This window comes from Misgurnus anguillicaudatus, chromosome 18 (genome assembly GCF_027580225.2).
Source record: "Misgurnus anguillicaudatus chromosome 18, ASM2758022v2, whole genome shotgun sequence".
Classification (NCBI taxonomy): domain Eukaryota; kingdom Metazoa; phylum Chordata; class Actinopteri; order Cypriniformes; family Cobitidae; genus Misgurnus; species Misgurnus anguillicaudatus.
The window spans coordinates 19,098,735-19,120,001 of NC_073354.2; the positions used below are offsets into that span (position 1 = coordinate 19,098,735).

The 21,267-nt window shown below is 39.7% G+C and overlaps 1 protein-coding gene across 4 annotated transcripts in view; it reads right to left on the bottom strand.

Annotated features, from left to right (window-relative positions):
• epha7 (eph receptor A7) overlaps nucleotides 1-20,545 on the bottom strand; it is a 78,736-nt gene extending 58,191 nt beyond the window's left edge. For 2 of the 4 annotated variants that reach the window (XM_073856001.1, XM_073855999.1), the window contains exons 1-4: nucleotides 20,338-20,545; nucleotides 18,579-18,640; nucleotides 16,655-17,324; nucleotides 477-632 (exon numbers count right to left, since the gene is read on the bottom strand). In XM_073856001.1, coding sequence (XP_073712102.1) covers nucleotides 477-632; nucleotides 16,655-17,324; nucleotides 18,579-18,640; nucleotides 20,338-20,434 — 985 coding nt within the window. In that variant the 5' untranslated portion in view covers nucleotides 20,435-20,545. The remainder of the gene's footprint in view (nucleotides 1-476; nucleotides 633-16,654; nucleotides 17,325-18,578; nucleotides 18,641-20,337) is intronic. The other 2 variants (XM_073856003.1, XM_073856000.1) reach the window with 1 other exon arrangement.
• Nucleotides 20,546-21,267: the final 722 nt, after the last annotated feature.

Genomic DNA, 21,267 nt, shown 5'->3' on the forward strand with positions numbered 1-21,267 from the left:
TGTAAATAAGTCATCAATGGCATAACTGTGATATTCAAGGAGAACGGCAGAGGGGAGAGGAGGAACCGAGAGGTGTAAATTAGAGGGGAAGGGAGGAGAACATAAAGAAGCAATAGAGAGAAGGAGTTCAAAGTACTTCTGGGACCTGCTTCCGTTACTTCTGATTATAATTACGTACTCATTTTACAGCAAACAATCGCCTGACTGATCATGAGCTAAGGAGTCGGAATCAAATGTGCCAACATGCCAGTCATAAAAACATTCACCCAGCTTAACCAAAATGACTTAAATTTGTAAATGACTGGTAACTGTCACTATGGTTACAGGAACAGTGTCTTGAATTTAACTATTCATTATTTGTATTCAAGTATTTGAGCTATAATAACAACTCGAGAGTCTCCCTGTGAGTAATTTTGATTGTCAATCACAACTGTGTGAACATAGACATAAAAAACTGTCACGAACAGCTCACTTACTAGTGCAGGCGACTGAAGGAGGGTCGGAGAGGGCTCTGTAGTAGCCATCTTCGCAGTCACATCTCCACGAGCCCTCTCTGTCATTATAACTGTGTGCAGGACAACGGGAACATTGAAGATCCTGAGATGAAGACTTGTAGAATCCACGACCACAGGCTGGTGATGGAGAAAGAGAGAATTGAATGGTCATTCATACAGGGTGCAGCAAGGGTGCTATTAAGTCCCCCTACTATTCAAATATGTGCACGTTTGTCCCTGCCACTTTAAAAAAAATAATGATAATACGTAGGGTGACCATACATGCCATTCTTCCCGGACGCGTCCTGGCCAGGATTTCGGTGCGTCTTCCGGAAGTCGTATTTGTCGACCGCATACGTCATAGAGGATTATTATTATTATTACAGAAAAGCAACCGCTACTTTTTAAAGGAACAGTATGTAGGATTGTGGCCAAAACTGGTACTGCAATCACAAAACTTGTGGCTGAAAACTGGTACTGCAATCACACAACCGGTGGCCAATACACAAAATGACAACATAAACATCAGTTGAGGGCTGCAACTCCACTTTTTAAATGTCAATATCCTGGCCGGACCACTGTTGTCAGTGTTATAAGTATTTGAAATGAAAATGATTTCTTAATGTCTAGTGACATATCAGGGCCTGACTAATTGGTATAAATTTCTTACATACTGTTCCTTTAAGGAAAAAATGAAACTACGATTGTATGTCTTATGTTTTTAACTGAATGGCGTATGCGGTCAACAAATACAACTTCCGGAAGACGCACCGAAATCCTGGCCAGGACACGTCTGGGAAGAATGGCACGTATGGTCACCCTATAATACATCACACTATAATAATACATTTTGCCTGCGTGTTAAACAACAACTTTAAAGGAAAACACCACTGTTTTTCAATATTTTACTATGTTCTTACATCAACTTAGAGGAATTTATACTTACCTATCTTTTTTCAATGCGTGCACTTTTAATCTTTGTACAGCGCTTCTTGAATGTGTTAGCATTTAGCCTAGCCCCATTAATTCCTTAGGATCCAAACAAAAGTTTTATTTTGTGCCACCATACTTGTATAAATACTCATGTAACAGTCTTTAAATAGGGAAAACATGGAAGTGTTTGGTGGCTTTTAAATTAATCCCTGTTTGGATCCTAAGGAATGAATGGGGCTAGGCTAAATGCTAACACATTCACGAGGCGCTGTACAAAGATTATAAGTGCATGCATTGAAAAAAGATAGGGATGTATAAATTTGTCTACGTTGAGGTAAGACCATAGTAAAATATTGAAAAACGGTGGTGTTTTCCAAAAAACAATCACTTTATCAGTGTAATGTGCGTAATGTGCTATGGCTGGCACCCAGGTAAAGAATTATGATATGCCGCCTAATTAATATTCATGAGCCAACGCTTTAAATGTGTCCCCTCCAAATTTTTAGATCGTTCCTCTGACCCTGCATTCACACATCGGTGAACATTTGTATAATAGAGGACAGTGCCTAAAGCGTGTTCACATTTTGTACATCTGGTGTTTGGATCAAACTGTCATTACAGCATCATTACAAGCAGACACACATACAAATAAACACACACATTCATATGTTACATCAACCAGAGGCAGATCTGCATGCGTTTGCTCTGGTCTAATATTCTTGATCTCTGCGTAAGCACTACCATGCCTGCCTTCACATCACCTCTAGCAGTCAAAAATGTCCTAGAGGCAAGGTTACAGTGGAAAATAGGAAACTTAAATGGATTATTTCACTATTTCACCTTTTATGAGGGAAAAAAAGGACATCCCACAGGCAGCCGGGGATCAGAGACAAAGCAGAAATTAGGGCCGGATGGCTTTAGGGTATGCACAAGAATCACCCTCACACGTTCCAATGACAACGAGTCATTTATTCCCACACTTTATTTCATAAGCCCATATGGGCTGAATTTCCAATGAAGCGCTATCATCATGCGTTACTATTTGCATTATAATTAGACAGTTACATATTTTGTTTCGTGTATTTACAATGTTTTATTATTCCCCGCCTTGATAATTCATTAATAGCCACTGTTGTGCTGATCAATTTAGCGGAAAACAAGAAATTGCAGAACGGATGATATTAAAAAACAGTTTAGGATGATTTGGCAGAGGCATTAAGTCTGTAAGCAGAGAGAAATAAGCTATTTTAAGTCGGCCTTTTGCTCTGCACTGCTGAGAGACACTAATCCACACTCAGCAGCTGTTTTCTTAAAACCCCCTTTAGCCTAAACAGGGAACCAGCCCCACATAATTTTTCTTAAACTCCAACCACACCCGCATCCCTGAGATAAATATTACTTTGTTCACTGCTATGCATTCATATCATTACCAGAAACACAGCGCTGCCGATTTTCAATTCCAAACCCAAATTTTTAAATCTCAGAAGTTCCATCACTGCAGGCTTCTGTGACGAGACTAAAATGGAGATTGCACAGGAGATCGTGTTGGTTTCCTCATTTTAAAAGCCACCTTGTTGAGATGGGAGGGGGGTTTGGGGGATGCGGTCTCCCCATTTCAGATACATGAAAGCCCTGTCGCTGTGTATTTAGCTCAGAAACCTGGTGCAGAGTGGCCGTGTGACGCGAAGAACAAGAGCCTTCTGAGGCTGGAAAGAGAAGGAAAGGGATGTGATTTTATCTGGGATTTTCTCTACCAGTGAAGACTTGTAATTGAAAGCAGCAAGACTAGTTTTTGCACAGAAAAGCTGATTCCGGCAAAGTGTATAGTAAAATAGTCGTGGTTAAGGTAGTTTACTTATAGTTACTTATTTTTGATTGCGCAAATAAGGTCAGTGCAAACAGAGTCGACTTGTAGGGGCAAAACATCTGTTAGGTTTGATAATGAGTTGGTTTGATAAGGCACAGGAATCTTCCTGTATGATTGTGCAAAGGAAAAGGAAAGAAAAACATTTTACCAAAAAGCTGGTGAGTCTTTTGTATTCAACTTTGAGCTGATCGGTATGGGGAAAAGATCCCGCCTGAGCCCGAGAGCTCAAGACCAGGCCAACGGCATCCAGCGGCTCTCTCGCTAACACACTAAGATTAGCGCTATCACAAATCACCAAAACAGGAGGACTCTCGACTGCCGACGCGCTGGATTTTTACGTCTCCGAAGCAGGGACGGTTTATTTTTACATCCGTGTGATCAGGATTTGTTTATCACGGCGTCTGAGAAGCCCAAGTATCCCCGAGTTGTTTACACAAGCAACCAACCAGCAAATTAGGCCTCAAATCAAACGTAGCGCTGACACGGGGGTCCCTATGAGAACCTGTCTCCACTCCACCTCACTGCTTTTACCGTGAGTGACATGCACAAACACGGCCATTTCCAGGGTGCCGAATTCCTGCCCTCCCAACACCGACGAGTAAATAGTGGTGGTGCACTAGTCAAAAACCACGCTACTATTGTGCTAACCCGTCGCTGAGGAGATAAATGATAGCTTTGTTTTCCCCTTCCTGACAGCTTTATTTCTGTGAGAGGAAAAGATGAGGCTTGCCCAATTATGCCTCCTTCTGCCATTCTGCATAATGTCTGCTAGCATGTAATCACGACTAAATTAGCGCTACATGACCTCGTGTGCCAGCAGTTCTGGAGAGCATGCTAACCAATCTACGAAACTGACATTGAGACAATATCCTCTACTTTACTGCCTATTTCTGCTCTGAATTGAAAACATGTCCTGCCAACATAACTGCTTTATTGCTAAATTGCCAAACGCTAAGGAAAAACAGTAGCTTAAGCGGTTTAAAAAGTTATCTGAAGAACTCAGTTACAACGGCTTTGTCTGAGCTGCCGCTAGCATGAAAGCGAGCTAATGGGATGTGCTTGTTGACACGGGCACGTACAACAGGCAACGCCGACCTCATTTAATGCACAAAGAAATTTGTCGGCCTTTAGAAACACAAGTTGAGGTTAAACAGAACAACAGAGAAAATGATTCAAACCGGCTGACGTCCCTCGCAGGTTCGGAGGCAACGGCTGCTAACATCTATAATTTACCTTTCAGTGGTCAAACTCTTTGTTTTAGTGAGAAAGAAAACAGGCCTCTCGGTCAGCATTTTAACACAGCATAATATAGGAGGACGCTGCTAAGCAAAAACCAGACTTGGATAAAAAACACCTCTGTGAAAATCTGTATTCTGTACATCTAGGCACTGGCAACAAAAACAAGCGTTTAAAGGGTTTAGATACTGATTCAGAATTTTCCTTTCTCATATTAACTTCTCAGCATTTTGTCCAAACACTTTAAATGAATGATAATGCACCAGAACAGTATTCTGACCTCTATAATATTTTAAAATTATGAATACTTTTTTAAAAGACATATTGCAGAGATTAAGATGAGCCAGAAATAAAATCCAGTGATGTCCAGTTAAATAGACCAGTGTTTCTCGAATTGGGGACCCGAGATGGTGCTAGGGGGCCCCAGTTAAATGACATTTTATAAAATACATAAATACATCATAACTTCTGTGTATTTAAATCTTAGAAAAATAAGCCTACACTGTTATACTTTTTATTGTATATATGCGGTAACTGAGTTACTGTAACTGCCCCATTACAGTACCATAACTGTACATGTTTTTTACAGTATGATGCCTTTACCGCAGTTCCATTTTCTTACTGTAACCTTGTTTTAAAAATACATTGCCTTGAGGGGGAATCAAACCCGGGTCGCCCATATCGTAGGTCCGTAACACTACCACAGTGCCACAGAGTCACAAATCTTGGCATTACTACTGTTTTGAAGTCTTGAGGTCAAATTCATATACATAATCCTTTTCTTGTTTCTATTTACAATTCTCAAAAATTATTTACACTGCTGAAAAACAGTTAACAAAAAAAGCATAACAAATAAAATATATTTCATTTCATAGATATATTTTATTTTTCCATTTAATATGCTTTTATAACACTGTTGTTTTACAGCAGTCTACCACAAATTCAAAACATACAGTAAATCACTGTAAATTAAATGTTAATACCCATAATGCAATGCATATTACAGTAATGAACTGGAAAAGAAAATGATTGTATTTTACTGGGCATTTTGTGGTAAGTAACTGTAGAATTACAGTTAACTCTAAAGGGGATCGCACACCAGCCGCGCAGCTCAGCGCCGCGCCGCGTCGAGTTGCGTCTAGGACAACTCAGAGGTATTGTAAACCGGAAGTCCACATTAAATAGTGCGAGCTTCGTCAGATAGCATCTACTTCAAAATGCAAAATATACGTTAGCAGCCAATGTTAATTGTTAAGGATTTGGGACACATATGATGTTATGTAATGTTAAACTATGTGAGTGGCGCTGTGTGGCGCGACAGGGATTTGAGCAACTTCCTGAGTCACAGCTGGGCGGCGCGGACAGGCGCCACCTGGCGGCGCCGATGTGTGTATACTCATGGAAAACAATATGTTCGTTTTTTTTAGAACGGCGCGGCGCTGCCGGTGTGCGATCCCCTTAACAGTGTACTAACCAACAGCACTACATTTTGTAATGAAAATATGTTTTGTTTAAATCAAATATTAAGTTTTGTAATTTTTTATGTCATACAATTTCTTTGGGGGGGCATGAAAGGATGCACCTTACACAAGGTGTGCCGCATGCCGAAAAATTTGAGAGCCACTGGAATAGACAGCTAAATAAAGGATTACCTTTCACAGCAGTCCCAAGCAAAATGAAGAAATGTCCTAATCACAGACTTTCCTAAACCAAGTGCTGTCTTGGCCTCTCGTTTTTTTCTCTTTTTGGCTTTCTTTCAATGAATTTCCAATAAACCTTTAGTCTGCCCTTTCATGACCCCAGTATGTTATTTTTGATCGGAGGCTGCATTTGGAAAAATACAACTGAATATTTCATAGTTTACACTGAACACTGCTTACATTTTTTTTAACCATAGGCATTATTTCACAATAGATGCTCTAAGCTGTAGTATGTTGCATTGCTATCACATGACATCACACTGTGTGCAAGTGACAACCAGTTACATGATTAATTCTAAAATATGACATTAAAAACAGCTATAAATCTTGTAAAAAAATAAGGCATGGTATTTTGCATTTTTACTTAATTTTGATTAGGCATGGGTCGGTATAAGATTCTGGCGGTATGATAACCTTTAGCAAAAATACCACGGTTTCACAGTGTTGCGGTATTGCCATTGGAACAATGGCAGGTAAAAAAATAAAGCCTTTAAATTATAATATGCTTTCAAAAAATGTATAATATTTTCGTAATGTATATTAGATGTAAACATTAAATTATACACATGACTTAATGATTTTATGAATTTATGAAACACAGTTCATACATTGGAGACGTATCACAGAACATTTTAGTGGTTTTGAAACCTTGACTGTTTAAAACCTCGGTATAGACCGTTTCAGCAGTAACAACATAAACAAGCGGCTGCACGTAGCTTCCGGTAAACTCCGCTAAGAATTAATAACAACAAAGTTCCTTAAACGTAGTTTATTTATATAACAAGCAAAAAAATAACACATAGATTACCTAGGAAACCAAAACATTAGTTATTTTCGACGAGGCATTTGTTCAAGAGATCAGTTTAGCAACTAGTCAGAGCATTAAAAAAACGAAACCGGAAGTAAGGTTCGGATCCAGACATGTACAGTATCACGTGCTTCCAATGAAACCGTCTATACCTTAAAACTGGTAACTGGCCCATGCCTAATTCGGATTTAAGCTTTTCTTGAACAATTAAATCTGTGAAGCAATTATAAGTTACATTGCCAAACTCTTCTCTAATATGTACATGTAAAGGCCTCTTCAACCCTATACAATGCCCTATATCCTTTATACAACTTGGCTATGACAAGGAAATAGTTATCTATAGATACTATTATTTACCCTTCAGAAAGCCCAGAGCCTGTTTCCATGCTGTCAGCCTTTGAGTGGCAAGCATTTTAATCTTTCCTTCTGAGGGGCCAAGAAATCTACCCAACTCCAGGAAACAGGCAGAGGACACAAAGGAAGGGGAAGGAATCAAAAGGCAACAAGAAAGCAACAAATCAGGATGGGGTCCAGTTCTGGACCTTACGCAGCATGCACTTGGATACAACTGCTAGACTGAGACAAGAGCCGTAAACGTTACAGAAAAATGTTACAAAAAGAAACTTGGATTAGAAGGTTGCCAGATTAAAATGGATCTATTCACATAGTGCCCCGCACATTACTCGAGGTGAACAGGTTGGATTAAGGCTGTGTTTCTTACATACAGACAAGAATCTCATTCATGGCAGCTACCTGTGTGGAGGAGAGATAAGTAGCTTTCCATCAGAAACAAAGAGAAGATTAGCATTCTCTTACACTGTGTTGAAGGACACACTAGGATGCCCTCTGAAGCCTACGGAGGAAAGACTTGTAAAGAAAGAGCAGATCAAAGCCTGTCAAGGCCCTCTCCTAAATATAGTTAAAATGTTAACATCATGAATCGTGCCAAAAACCAGCTGTTCTCTTGCCGCCAGATACGCTCAATGTAAAAATAGGGTCTATGTTTTTTCAAATTTGCCAATGGAGTTTTCTGGAACATTAGGTCTATGAATAGAGCGCTAACAAAAAAGCTAATTGCGAAAGATATTATAGAAGAAAACCCAGCAGGGTAAAAAGAAACGCTGAGGAAAAATCTGCGGTTGGCGTAGTCGAACCACAAACCTCCAGGAAAAGCAGCTGTTAAAATAATTTGCATGTAGCGCAGCTAAATACATTTCACCTAAATTAAGCAAAATTTCTAATGGGATCTATTATGCGCTGAACAATGGCAAAACAATACTCTTTTACGCATGCGTTTGAAACAACGAAGGAGGATCGCAACAATACATCTCTGCAATTACTGCTGAATACATTACGCTTGAACAGTCACATTTGTGTTGGCTAGAGGTGGTCGTCCTCAGTGCCAAGAACAGATCTTTCAACTAGGTCCTCATTTTTTGTGTGTGCAACGAACTGCGAATTAATGCAATTACGGTATGGTATTAAAAAGAGAGTCAATCACACTTATATATTGGATGGACATGACGTTATGAAAAAGATCCGTGAAACTGTTATTGTGGTTAAATTGACCTAAAAAGATGCGTATCTGTTAAATTCTGCAGCATCTGCCCAGATGGCTTTCTTGGAAAATGAGATGAAAAAAAAAAACATAAAATGTCAATTTTAAAGAGAAAAGGAATGCTTTTAGAACAAAGCACAGAAAAAGGTTTTGGGCTTTCAATCGAATTTAAAATGCCTTGGGTGAAAAGCCTTATTCCATGTGTAAATGCTGGTCTGTGATTTAAAAAAATAAGCATATCCCAAAAGACTTGTTTTCCCCCTTTCAGATCATTCAGACTGACTTATTGCATAGATTGGCAAATGGAAAACAAAGATGATTTTACCATTAAATAAATAAAAGGGGCCACGCATCATTTACAGAAACGATCTGCCTCTGCGGATAATGCTTCCGTCTGGATGCAAAACAACATAAAAAATGTGCGTTCAGTTATTTCATTTACGACATCATAATGACCATTTATCATCTCAAGTTAACCCCCTTCCCTCAAACTTGTTTCACATCCCTGACTAAACGTATTTTATTACTGTGTGTGTTTATAAGAACTATCGAAATGAAGCGCAGTGGTTACCTTGAATGCGGGGAAAGAAGGGGTTGGTGAAGAGCTGAAACATTTGAGAAGATAAAAGCTTTTTTGGAAGATAAAAACCAGATCAAATCTCCTACAGAAGCCTCTACAACCACAACTAATCAGATCTAAACAAACCGTCACCATCAGCAAGTTATCCCTCACACAGCCTGGATGACTTTGCAGCTATAACAAAGGTGACTGTGTGAACGCACAATGGCAAACCAGCTGAGGTCCCTTACTATAAAGCCAAGCGCTGCCATGACCTGTTTAAATGTGCATGAATGCACACAAATTTGAACAAACGTGCATCCACACAATCCCATAGTCACACACACACACATCTACACTCCCGAATGGGGCCTAGAGACTAATAGAGCACTCAATCAATTCCCAGCATCCGTCCTGGTGATCCATGAAAAACTAACATGCATCACACATTTATAGCTTTCAATAATCAACCCCTCAGGAAAAAATGATCGTTTCATGTGGTCTTGGTTACTGTGCTGCTTGTAGCTATCTGTGTAAAAATAGAGAGAAACATTACTTTCTAATTTTATTGATTCTTCTTTGGCACAATGCATTCACTCCAAGTTACATTCAGTAATAACTTGGCAGAGAGACAATAGTGTGTGTGTGTGTGTGTGTGTGTGTGTGTGTGTGTGTGTGTGTGTGTGTGTGTGTGTGTGTGTGTGTAGGTGTGTGTGTGCGTGCGTGCGCGCGCATGTGTGTGTGACATTTCTTCTCAATAATCTCATTTTATGAGCAGGAGAAAATTTAGTCTGGTTCTCATTAACAAACAGCATCTCTGCCCCCACAGAGCGATCAGAGCACAGCGAATGTGATTTTGGAAAGCTTCGATAAACATGCGATTTGTTTAAATGGATCTGGGAGGAATCTACAGAAGAAAAAAATGCTGTGATTTTCTAAAACGCAAAATTAGATACATGCACCAGACAAAAAAAGCTTAGACACAAACTTAGTTTGTTTTTTTATGATTTTATGGAAACACAAATGCAAGACAGACTCCTTATACACGAATGGTGCTGTTGATCCAATTGTAATTATAAACAACAAAGAAATAATTACAAAAAAAAAATTTCTTAGTAATCGGAAAACAATATTCCTCATGTAAACCTTATCAGGGCTCGAGACTAACTTTTTTTCTTAGGTGCACCAGAATAAAAGTTAGTTGCACCCAAATTTTTGACCGCATCGCATTTAACGCCACAGTTTTACAAGCATCCTAAAGAGTTCTTTATTTACATTAATTCAAAGTTACTGTTAGTTTAAATGTACTTACCTCAAAACACTATACAGCATTAAAAAGCATTAAGACTTATTATTCAGTTTTTGACCTTTATTTTATTCAGAAAACCCTATAGTGACAGTAATATCTTCATTTTTGTTATGAATTTGTATAAAATTTTTAAGTATGACCCTCAGTCGCTGTCATTGAGAAAAATTCTCCTGCACGGTTGTCATAAAAGCACTAAACAACTCATTGTTCATTTGGGGCTTTTTTATTCAAAGTGTGCATATTTAGATAAATATTTATTCCATTTTAAATATTTACTTTTTGGGATGGGTAATATTTAATCCATATTTATTCCATACACTGCAATGGCTACAGCCATTCACACTCTGTTTGTCTATTTTATTTATACGTGAAGCTAGAGGGCGCTCATGACAGACAGTCTCATTATGACAACTTAATGAAGAATGGTAAATGGTAAATGGACTGCATTTATGTAGCGCTTTTAACAGACCTATGGCCAACCAAAGCGCTTTACAAGTTGCCTCACATTCATCCATTCATACACCGATGGCGGTGTCAGCCATGCAAGGCGCCAGCCAGCTCATCGGGAGCAGCTGGGGTTAGATGTCTTGCTCAAGAACACCTCGACACTTGGTCCGGTGGAGCCGGGGATTGAACCACCAACCTTCCGGTTTGTAGACAACCTACATGAACCACTGAGCCACTGCCGCCCCTAGTGTCACGCGGAGATTAACGTTCGAGACGTTTTTCTCTATAAGAAATATGCTCTGGCTCGGATTCGATTGTATGTGGTTCATTACCTAATGCAGAGACCGGGGCTTGACATCTGCGGCTACATCCACTCTGTTTATCGGACGGGGCACTTGCCTCTCTTGGCGGTTTTGACTGCAACACGCCACATGTATTTTTAAAAGCACACACACGTACAGGAATATCTGGACCATGGCCAATCAAAGGGAGGGGTCCTCCCTTCACTATCTCTGATTGGGTTATACCATGACATGGACCTAATGTGTGCTTGTTGTTGAACCAAACATAGACTTTCAGAGACAGAGTTGTAGAGACTTTTAATCCGTCAAATGGCTGGTCGCACTGGTGCGACCTAATATTTTTTTAAGGCGCACCATTGAGAAATGAGGGCGCATGGGCGACCAAATTGGTTGCACTTTTGAGCCCTCCTTATAAACTATTTCTCTAAGTTCAACCAATTTTAGGCCTAGGAAATTGAGTTCATCCAACAACCATCAAATTCTGCAACTAAGTCTTATTTACACAATCACAAAGAATTTGAGAACAAATAAACAGCTACTTTACGATTTCAAACGTATAAACACTACAGTGCTTTTCACATGGGAAAGCATTAATTCTCAGCACAAACCTGCTCGCGCTAACTGTTGACAACACTGTAGCACATTCTCTCGTTCCTTCTAAAAGCAGGAATAAGTGCACCAATCCACCAGCACGAATAAAAAAAACACAACAAAGCCGAATGTGACTCAGCAGTGAAATGCGGCATTAGATCAATCGCACATGTCCAGACAAAACAAATGAAAACATTTAAGCAATGTGAAATAGTTGATGTGAATAGAGCGTGTGTCGTTTCGCAATGCCGTGATTTCCGTGGTGTCACCGGGGTCGCTCATGAGCTGAGCACAGGGTCAGTGAATATTAACTTCATTTACACATGGTTGCAAACAGAGCAGCTTGCACAATGCAGGCCTGCCTGCTCTGCTTAGTAACGTGAGCAGCCGGGCTGACAGGTCACTGCCAGGCTGGAAGATGGATGAGCCAAGCAGTTGACCCTTGGCTTGCCTGAGGAGCCAACTCTATGGCTTCTTTCCCCTCCAAACAAAGACCCCCTACCAGTAGCCGCCCTGCTTGCAGCTCCAGCAACACTAACAGGTCCCGACATCTCCATCGACCCTCACACACGCACAGATTTTGATAGGCTTAGTCTTTAAAAGCTGGAGAAAAGCCTGACACACCCAGTAAAACGTTCTTTTTACGTACAGAGACACACAAATGGGCCCGTACTTTGAAAGGCTTGCTCTCTTTAACCGCCTAAACGCTGGCACACACGCTTCTCTTTTCAGGTTGCTCTCTCTGCTCATCCGTACTAATGGATGCAATTGGACAAGCGGACATTGTGTTAAAAGCAACAATGTGACTGTGTGTGTGTGTGTGCTTGGAACAGCTCTGGCCCAGGGCGACCGGGTGAAAGTGATATGTGACCGGTTTGAAGGCCTTAACACTGAGTGAACATCAGGGAGGGTCGTGTTGTCAGAGAGACGCTCCTCTGGGAAACCGGCAAAGCAGGAGACTCAGCAGCTCAATCTCTTCCTAAGAGCAAAATCAATAACTTATTACATAACTGCAGACTTTTCTCCTTTACAGAGAGAGACATATATAGAGAGAGAAAGAAAGAAAGAAAGAAAGAGAAAGGAAGTTTTTGGTGGTGTGCTGTCTTATTTAAATGCCTGATGGTTTTCTTTATCGTACTACGATAACTGTGCACTGTGTTGTACCAAAGGCCTATACTGGTGAAAAAGTCGTTTTTTCCTCACACAATACATTTTACACAAAGATTAGGAAAAATAATAGAAAAAATAAAAGTCAAGAAAATGGCGTACACATGAGATGATACCGTTAGAAGTAGCCTCAAAATCTGATAGTAGCCCCTATTATTGTTCACTTTTTTATTGGCCGAGTATTATTTCTTCATTTAACCTACAAACTTTTATTAAAGTGAGAGCTAAAGTGATGAAGCCACTACAACACATCAATAACTGGACTCCAGCAAGCTGACAGCTGTGCTTCACCTGACTAACAAAACATACCGACAACTCTTCTCGTTTTCAAAGCCACCATCCATCTGACAAAACCAAGGGGGAAAAATAAACAGTTCTCCGGGCGCACGCCACCGTCCTCCTAGACCCTGACCAGGCGTGAAGACCGTGATCCATCAGCAGATGATTCTAACCCTGACAGCTTTGGACCCAATGGGGTTCCCAGAGGAACTTACCTCCGTTTGAATAATTAAGCTCACTTACAGTTCTCTAACGGATGACCGTTTGTAGCCTTTACTTTCACACCTTATCAATCACTCGCGTGTCAGGGCTTTATGCAATCCGCCCACCCCCAACTCCTGGTGGTATCATTTGAAATGCAAAGTGCAGGCTTCTCCCTGAGCTTGGGCCTTGCTCTGGGACCAATCTTCCTGCTCGCCTCCCTCCACCCTGGCTACTTTAGTAGCTTGTCTCAACAGCTAGCTCCCTCCTTCTGTGTTCTGGCAATCAATCAGGCTTTGACTAACTTCTGTCCAACTATTTGACATCTGGGAGATGGATGGTGTTAGCACCTACCATTGCCAGAACCTCCGCCTGTTTGCGTGTACACCAATGAGAAATATAGACCCATTTTAGTTTTTCTTTCGTGTTCGAGTAATAAACATAACAACTTGCTTTGTAAGTGGAGTGGGTCCACTATCTAACTGATTTTACTGTAACATGTTTAAATTGAGCAACATACAGTCCTCGTATTGTCTGTAAAACTTTAACGAATACAAAGAGATCAATGTCTGTCTACAAGGACTCTTTTTTTGCTACTAAAGGGCTTAGTGTGTCTCTTTATTTCTAAGTAGCCACTATTGAACAGCGTTTCGCAAATGAATAGCCACTATTTTTACTTAAGCTCTATGCAAATAAACTATGGCATGCCATTGAACAGTTCAGATTGCTTTTTCTAACATCCATAACACTGATTCTTGTAACTGTGAGGAGCAGAGTTTTGGATAACAGAAAAGACTAAAGCGTATCCAAAAGTAAGCAAGAGAAAGTTAGAACAAGTTCGAGGGGGCGTTCACACAGGAGGGGTTTTTGTATTTTAAAGCAACTTGAAAGAAAAATGGAGAGAAAAATATAGGTGTCTTGAGAAGCATTTTGAAAACCTGTTCTGTTTTTACCTTGACACAGTATCTCACAAACACAGAGTCGTGCTGCAAGATGCTAAAACAACAGGGAGATGGGTTGCAGCACTCATAGACATCTGCTTCGCAAATATTTACATAGAAAAACAATTAAAAACCATTGCAGATGGACGCAAGGACACGTCCTGTGTAAACTGCCCCTTAGGAAAAGGAAGAGAGAAAAAGTACGAGGAACTGAGAGACGCACAATCCCCCATAAGGCATCTGATGAATGACACCGTCAAAACAGACATTTCGGCGGCCCTTCTTAGGTTTCCCCGCTCAATTTTTAATGCCAGACATTTTAGACTCGATTCAGTATGCATGAGCGTCCATTTGTGTGTGTATACCGTACATAAATAGTGCGGTTTTATATGAGAATATGTTGCGGTGGTATAAAAAAAATGAACTTTCCAAGGCATCAGGGTCACAATGTCTAGGCCGACCCCTGAGGGGATGGAGAGAGAGTAAAAGAAGAGCTGCAACATGAGCTGTGTGCTCCTGAAAAGATCAGCTCTCCATACTAAAGAGACCCCTGTCACTCACAGGCCTTCAACCCAAGATAATGCGCACTGCAACACTGTTCCTCTGACAGAAGGGGGGAAAATTCCAGTATTTTTTAGTCTGGTCGGTGCTGGGGGGAAACTCGGTAGAGGCAATTTAATATCGGTAGAAACACTAAGAGGAAGTGCTGATGCTGCAGTCTCACGCTCATTCTATTTAGATTAACTACAGCGGTAATATCACAGCCACTCATGCCAGGAGCGACGCACAACTCATAAAGTGACAATGGAAAGGGCAGAAATCTAAATGGGTGACAGTGTTTGTTTGTTGTTCGCTGCATGAGAAACGCCACATTGTTTGTGAAGAATGCAAAATGGCTTCGTAGACAGGGATTATGATTAGGAGGACGTGTCAATGCGATTTCACTGCTTAGAATAAAATGCAGATTTTTTTCCAGTCAAAATTCTGAAATGTTCAATAGGTTGAAAACTTAAAAAATAAAACAGATAAAGCACATCCATTTATTATGTTCAATGTGCGCCAAATAACCCACATTATATAGAAGGACCATTAACTTTCTCCTTTGCTCCCTCTCTGGATTTTAAAAATCGGCTTTCAGCTTCCCAACAACCTCTCAGCGTGAAGCAGCCGTGCCGGACGGCTTGCCCATTTTAGCTTTTGATAACGTAATAGTGTTCTGAAGCACCCTTTACATGATAACTTAATGATGGGGACGTGTATGTGTGCAGCGTAAAAGCTATCCAAACCTCCCGGAGATATTCTGATAAGTCATTACTGGTCCGTGCAGATGACCCACATCTGCGAAAAAAATAAAAAATTAGGGTGGACGGCTAAACCAAATTGTTCAAAACCAAGTGGTCCTCTTCGTAAATGTAATCAGGAGTCACGTGACTGTCAAAAAACAACACTTAGCGACATTAGTGAAGCTGATGGTACTGAAAGTGTCTTAGCCTTAATTGCAAGCACAGCTCGAGTAACCAGCATGATGCAGAGAGCTGTAATTGCGTTTCCTGTTCGGACACTTCCTAAATAGCCCCAGGCCTCATTGTTACAGAATGTCCACTGTTTGTTTTCTCTTTCTGTTGGTGTTATTTCAAAGACTGAGCGTTGGCTGAACCTTCGCATGACTTGATGTCGTTTGCGAGTGATTGGATTGGCCCAATGCCAAGCGGAAAGTGAAGAAACTAGACGAAGAAGGAGAGCAATAGGGAGTTGGGTTCAGATTGAAGAGCGGTGAGCAAAGCTGAAGTGCTAGTTATCATTAAATTCCAGTGTCAACGCAACTAGGGCTATAAATTAAGAGCCCACAAATCAAACGATTAACAGAGATTCCAATTACTGTGCCAAGGATTTTGCCCCCACATTTAATCCATCATTATTATCTCCGCCCAGTAAGCATTTTTCTTGGCTTTTCTTTTTGATTTATTTGTTGGCCGTTTCGTATTTTTCAGCATGGTTTGTTTTGTTATTGTATCAGTTTGCTTTAATTTGTATGAATTACCTCACGCAAGAATGATTCTATGCTTGGGCACCTGGTGAAACATTTGGAACATGGACTATTTCAGTAAATGGACACATAAGGACATTTTACATGTAATAAAATTGCACTCTCTTCGGTTCGAAGTTATGTATGAGGTTAATCACTGGCCCTCTAATGCAACCCATGAATGCACACGGCACAAGATGTATAGGATGCAAATGTAAATGAAATAGCCAACTCACGTTCACATGCATCTCCCTTCTGGTGAAATCCAGCTTTGCATATACATTTCCCAATGGGCACCAGCCACTCTCCTTCTGCGCTGCAATGCATTTTGGGAGAGTTGTCGGCCTCCTCCTCTGCGTCGCTGACACACCTGCCCTCCACTTCCACCAGCGATGAAAACTCTGACCCTGTCACCGTATCTGGGAACGTGGCCAGGTTCTCAATAATCGACCAACATTTCTTGTAATAAACTTTGACGGAGACCAAAGCGATGCAGGCCCCTACATCCTGAAAGGCCAGGTAGAAGCCTCTGCGGGAGAGAGGCCCGATTATACGCACCTCCGTGTTTAGCTTCATCTTTCTTTCCCCCAGGTCACCCTGAGTAAAACTCTCATCTGCGGCTATAGTGTCAATTTTCACATACTGACTTTCCCTTATATTCCTTCCCACCTCCACATCGGTCTCTTGGTAGTATAAGTTGAACGTCTCCTTGCAAGAGCCAACCACCCCTGGAAGGCTGTTACAATCCCTCAAGGTAAACTTCAGCTCCACAAAAATCCTTTGGGCATCGCCCTTTTCAATCCAGTTAGTCCGTAGCCAGTTGTTCTGATTTGGTTCCATGACCTGGCATACCTGGTATGTGCGAATGGGTGTGTAGTTTTCATCCAAGCCGCTAATCTCTTCCCACTGAAAAAAAAGAAAATACAGTTAATCATCAACATTATTTTGTTTGCCACGCAAAAATGTTCTGATTTAAACTCGAGGGAGAATGTTTCAGCGTGTTAAAACTGGCCTCTGTGATAATATAAACTCCCCAAATGAAAGTCAATCTATACTATTTAATTTGCAGGTTTTGCATTTATTCTTTTTAAGTCTTTTTGAGTGTGAAGGTAATTAAAAAAAAATTCATTAATTTTTATTTGCCATTGTGTGCAGTTCCAATAATTGTAGAATGCATCAGTGACTTAAATCAATACAAACACAAATAAGTCTAAATAAAGTAATGTAAATTTTTGCGAATTACCGCCTGCCCACAAGAAATAATATAAACTATCAGTCACACCTACTCAGTCTTTAAAATTCATCATCATAAAGTTATCAAAACTTTAAAATAAGACAAATGGAAAACAATATTATGCAGTGATAAAACTTTTAAAATTGTCTTTTAATGTAGTTTCTTCAAATTAGCTGCCCTCTGCCTACAGTAGATACAAATCTACAGCCTCGGGCCATTCTCTCAACTAACTTCATGTGGTGCATCCTAAATGCTTTCTAACAAGTATTAAAAGAATTATTTATACAAAAAAAGTTTTTAACAATTTATTCACGAACTGGAGCAAATATATATACATCTACAGAATTGACTTAAAACATGAATAAGCATAAGTCTTTAAATCAAAAGGTTTTTAAGATAACGCGAAAGGTAAATTTAGTGTGTCCAAAGTTTTGCTTGTGTAAAACAAATCTATAGGTAAATTACATGTATTGCAATGCAACTCAAGAAACAATAAAAATCGACCAAAACTTTTACTCTTTCTCTTGCAGTTATGACTTACTGGTTATGATTTTTCTATGAAGTATTTACTTAGTTTGGCTATTTCAGCTGAAGGAAAGTTATGTTTAGGCCTTCAATGCATTACAAATGTGTTTATTTTACACTTTATAAATCAGTTAAACCATTTAAATCAGTACAAGACAAACAACTTTTTAAAAACCACATTACGCCTCCCAATCGCTTAGTATTTTAAAGAGATCGACATTGGAAAATAAGCCGTTTTGATGTGGTACGAACACCGACAATTAAAAATGAGCTAGTACACTATACCACCACATAATTGTAGCTTACGCTTAAAATACAACAAGCAGGGTAAATAAATACGGAAGTGAAAATTATAAATGTTTGTTTGTTTGCAAGTCAAAGTTGTGGAGTTTCTTGCTTACCCCGCTCGGAGGAGACGATATCCACTCCAGTTCTGTCTGCTGCGCCTTTGAATCCAGCAAGATCACTGCCGACAAGACATAAGCGCACACTTAAAATAATGCATCTTTAATTGTGTTTAATGTTTGTGACCTCTCACATACCGCAATCCTATTCCAGTGGAAATGTAAAAGAGTGTGAATGAGCGCAGTGTGTTGTGACAGAGCGAGTTTGACCCATTTTCACACGACAGCGGTTGAGATTTATGACAATGAGCACCTCGCGCCTCTGAAACCTGTGCGACACCTGTTCTTGTGCTAATATAACTGACTGACGCGTGTTATTTCCAGCCTTTGCTTTTGGTGAACCGTAATGAAGTTTATTTGTCCGCACCGTTGAGAATATCACGTACGCGCACGCAAGCGCGCGGATTAAGGCAGACTTCATCACTTGTGAAATTAAAAGCTACGTTTCCATTCACATGTTTTTATTGAAGTGTTAGTAGATATTGCACAATCATATGACTAAAATAGAGCTGACTAACAAACCGTTGTGTTATTGTAGCACATCGCTTAATGCTCTATATATATATATATATATATATATATATATATATATATATATATATATATATATATATATATATATATATATATATATAAAGCGTCTGCCAAATGCATAAGTGTAAATGTAAATGCATTTGTGGTTGTTAAAATAATATTAATAAAATACTTCATAAAAAATTCCAAAAAGGGTTATTGTTTGAAACAGCATGGCAATCTAAAAAACTTATTTATAAATAAATTACCTTATTTTAGGAAGTAATCAACTGAAATTTGACTAAACTACAGCAAGCAAACATATAAACAACAGCAACTATGCGAATTTAAATAACTTCATGTGGCTATACTCTGTATCCATATTGCAATAAAATGCATTATGCGTTTTAAGGATCTTTTAGTTAGCCTACTGTAGGCTGCATGTGTGATAGAGATGTTCAGTACCCTACATGTAGTCTATCACAGAATAGCAGTGCTTTTACATTGTGAATATCAATAATCTGCTCCGATAACTTGGTACGAATACAGAAGCACTTCGACTGCTTAGTGATTTTCGTCCAGGACATTTCCTTTACTACTTAACTGATCGCTCCCAAGAGTATGCTATATTACCTACAGTGTAATAAATAAGCATAACTTACATATATCGGACTAAAATAATAAATTCAGATCATATAGACGGATTGGTTAACAATGCATATCAAGTAGATATTTCCAAGTTTTATGTTAAATCTCTTCAAACGCGTCGTATGCTATTGTTATCGTTTTGAAAGCGCGTAATGTTATTTGATAAAACGTGAACACGAGGCATAGGGTCATGATGAGGATTGAGCTTAACCAGATTAAACATGGTTATCACGTCCTCGTGTGCAGTTGCAGTGAATCGCTCATCTTCGCATCTAAATAGCAAAAGTCTGCGTTAAACTAAACAGCCAAATGGATTAGACACATACTGTATTGAGTATAGGATCCGTATTGTTGTCTATTACAATGTGATATAAAGTGTTGGAACGCTCTGTCTGTCTGTATGTCTGTCTGAAGTAACGTTAACAGACCGCACTGCCGATGCTGTATCTGCTAATGATGTGTAATGTTTTATATAATGACAACAATGTTAAGATACTTCACTTTCGACAACTTGATTTGTTGGTTACTTGTAAACATGTCGCGCTCCGCTGTCACGATGTATTTAGTCGGACTGCAATGAAGGAAACTTTACTACTCACCTCTCTCGTGTTCTGTGCTATTCCAGTGTTCAAATAAAAACATAAATGAAGGCAAAATATAGTCCACAAACACGAAACTGAGGCGCAAATCATGGTGCAGTTAAAAGTTGACTAAACACTGTGCGCTTTTTCCAACGCGGCGTTCCCTTCCCATTGACGACGCTCGGGCACCAGCTCTGTGTGAATAAAACAGCCGTCTCTCACTCAAATAGCGTCGGCTGCTGAGGGGCGGGGCATGGTACATTCAGGGTGTCACTCATCTAGATTGACAGTGAGCGCGTCCATATGAAGAGCTCGAAGAGCACTCGGTGTGTAGGTGCGGACGAATCATACTGTAGCGAAGGCGGGGCTTTAGTTTTCTACTGAAACACAGAAGTGTGCATTAACAAACCTTCGGATTAAATGCTGTTTTTGCCTTGTCGGACAATGTAGGAAAAGACTGATGGACAAGTGTTGTAAGTCGTTTAAATGATTTTGTTGAAATTGTGCTTATTAAAATGTTGTTTTATTTTACATTGAAGTAGACTATGTAAATATTTTAGTTTGCAACGTATTCTACTCTACTCGTTACTGACAGTAAAAAAAAAAACTTTAAGAGAGACAGAGGGTGGTTTAAGAGAGAACTACTTGCTAAATTCAGAAGCCTCCTTTATCAAGATAAGACTTGAACCGTGGGTAGGGCACTCAAGCATGTCACGACATCCAAGGAAAACGTTTATATTTTTTCCCAAGTCATTGAAGAGTATTACATCATCATATAAGTGCATAAAGCTTTAGCAAACTTTGTATCGTGCCTGTCATGTCTGGCTGCTGTTTTGAAATAATAGTCTACTCATAACCTGCACTGTAATAAAGGTTGGTCGCATAGCCTTAAATGTCTGTACTTCATGTGGTAACATCTAAATTTAATACGTTATTAAAGAAAT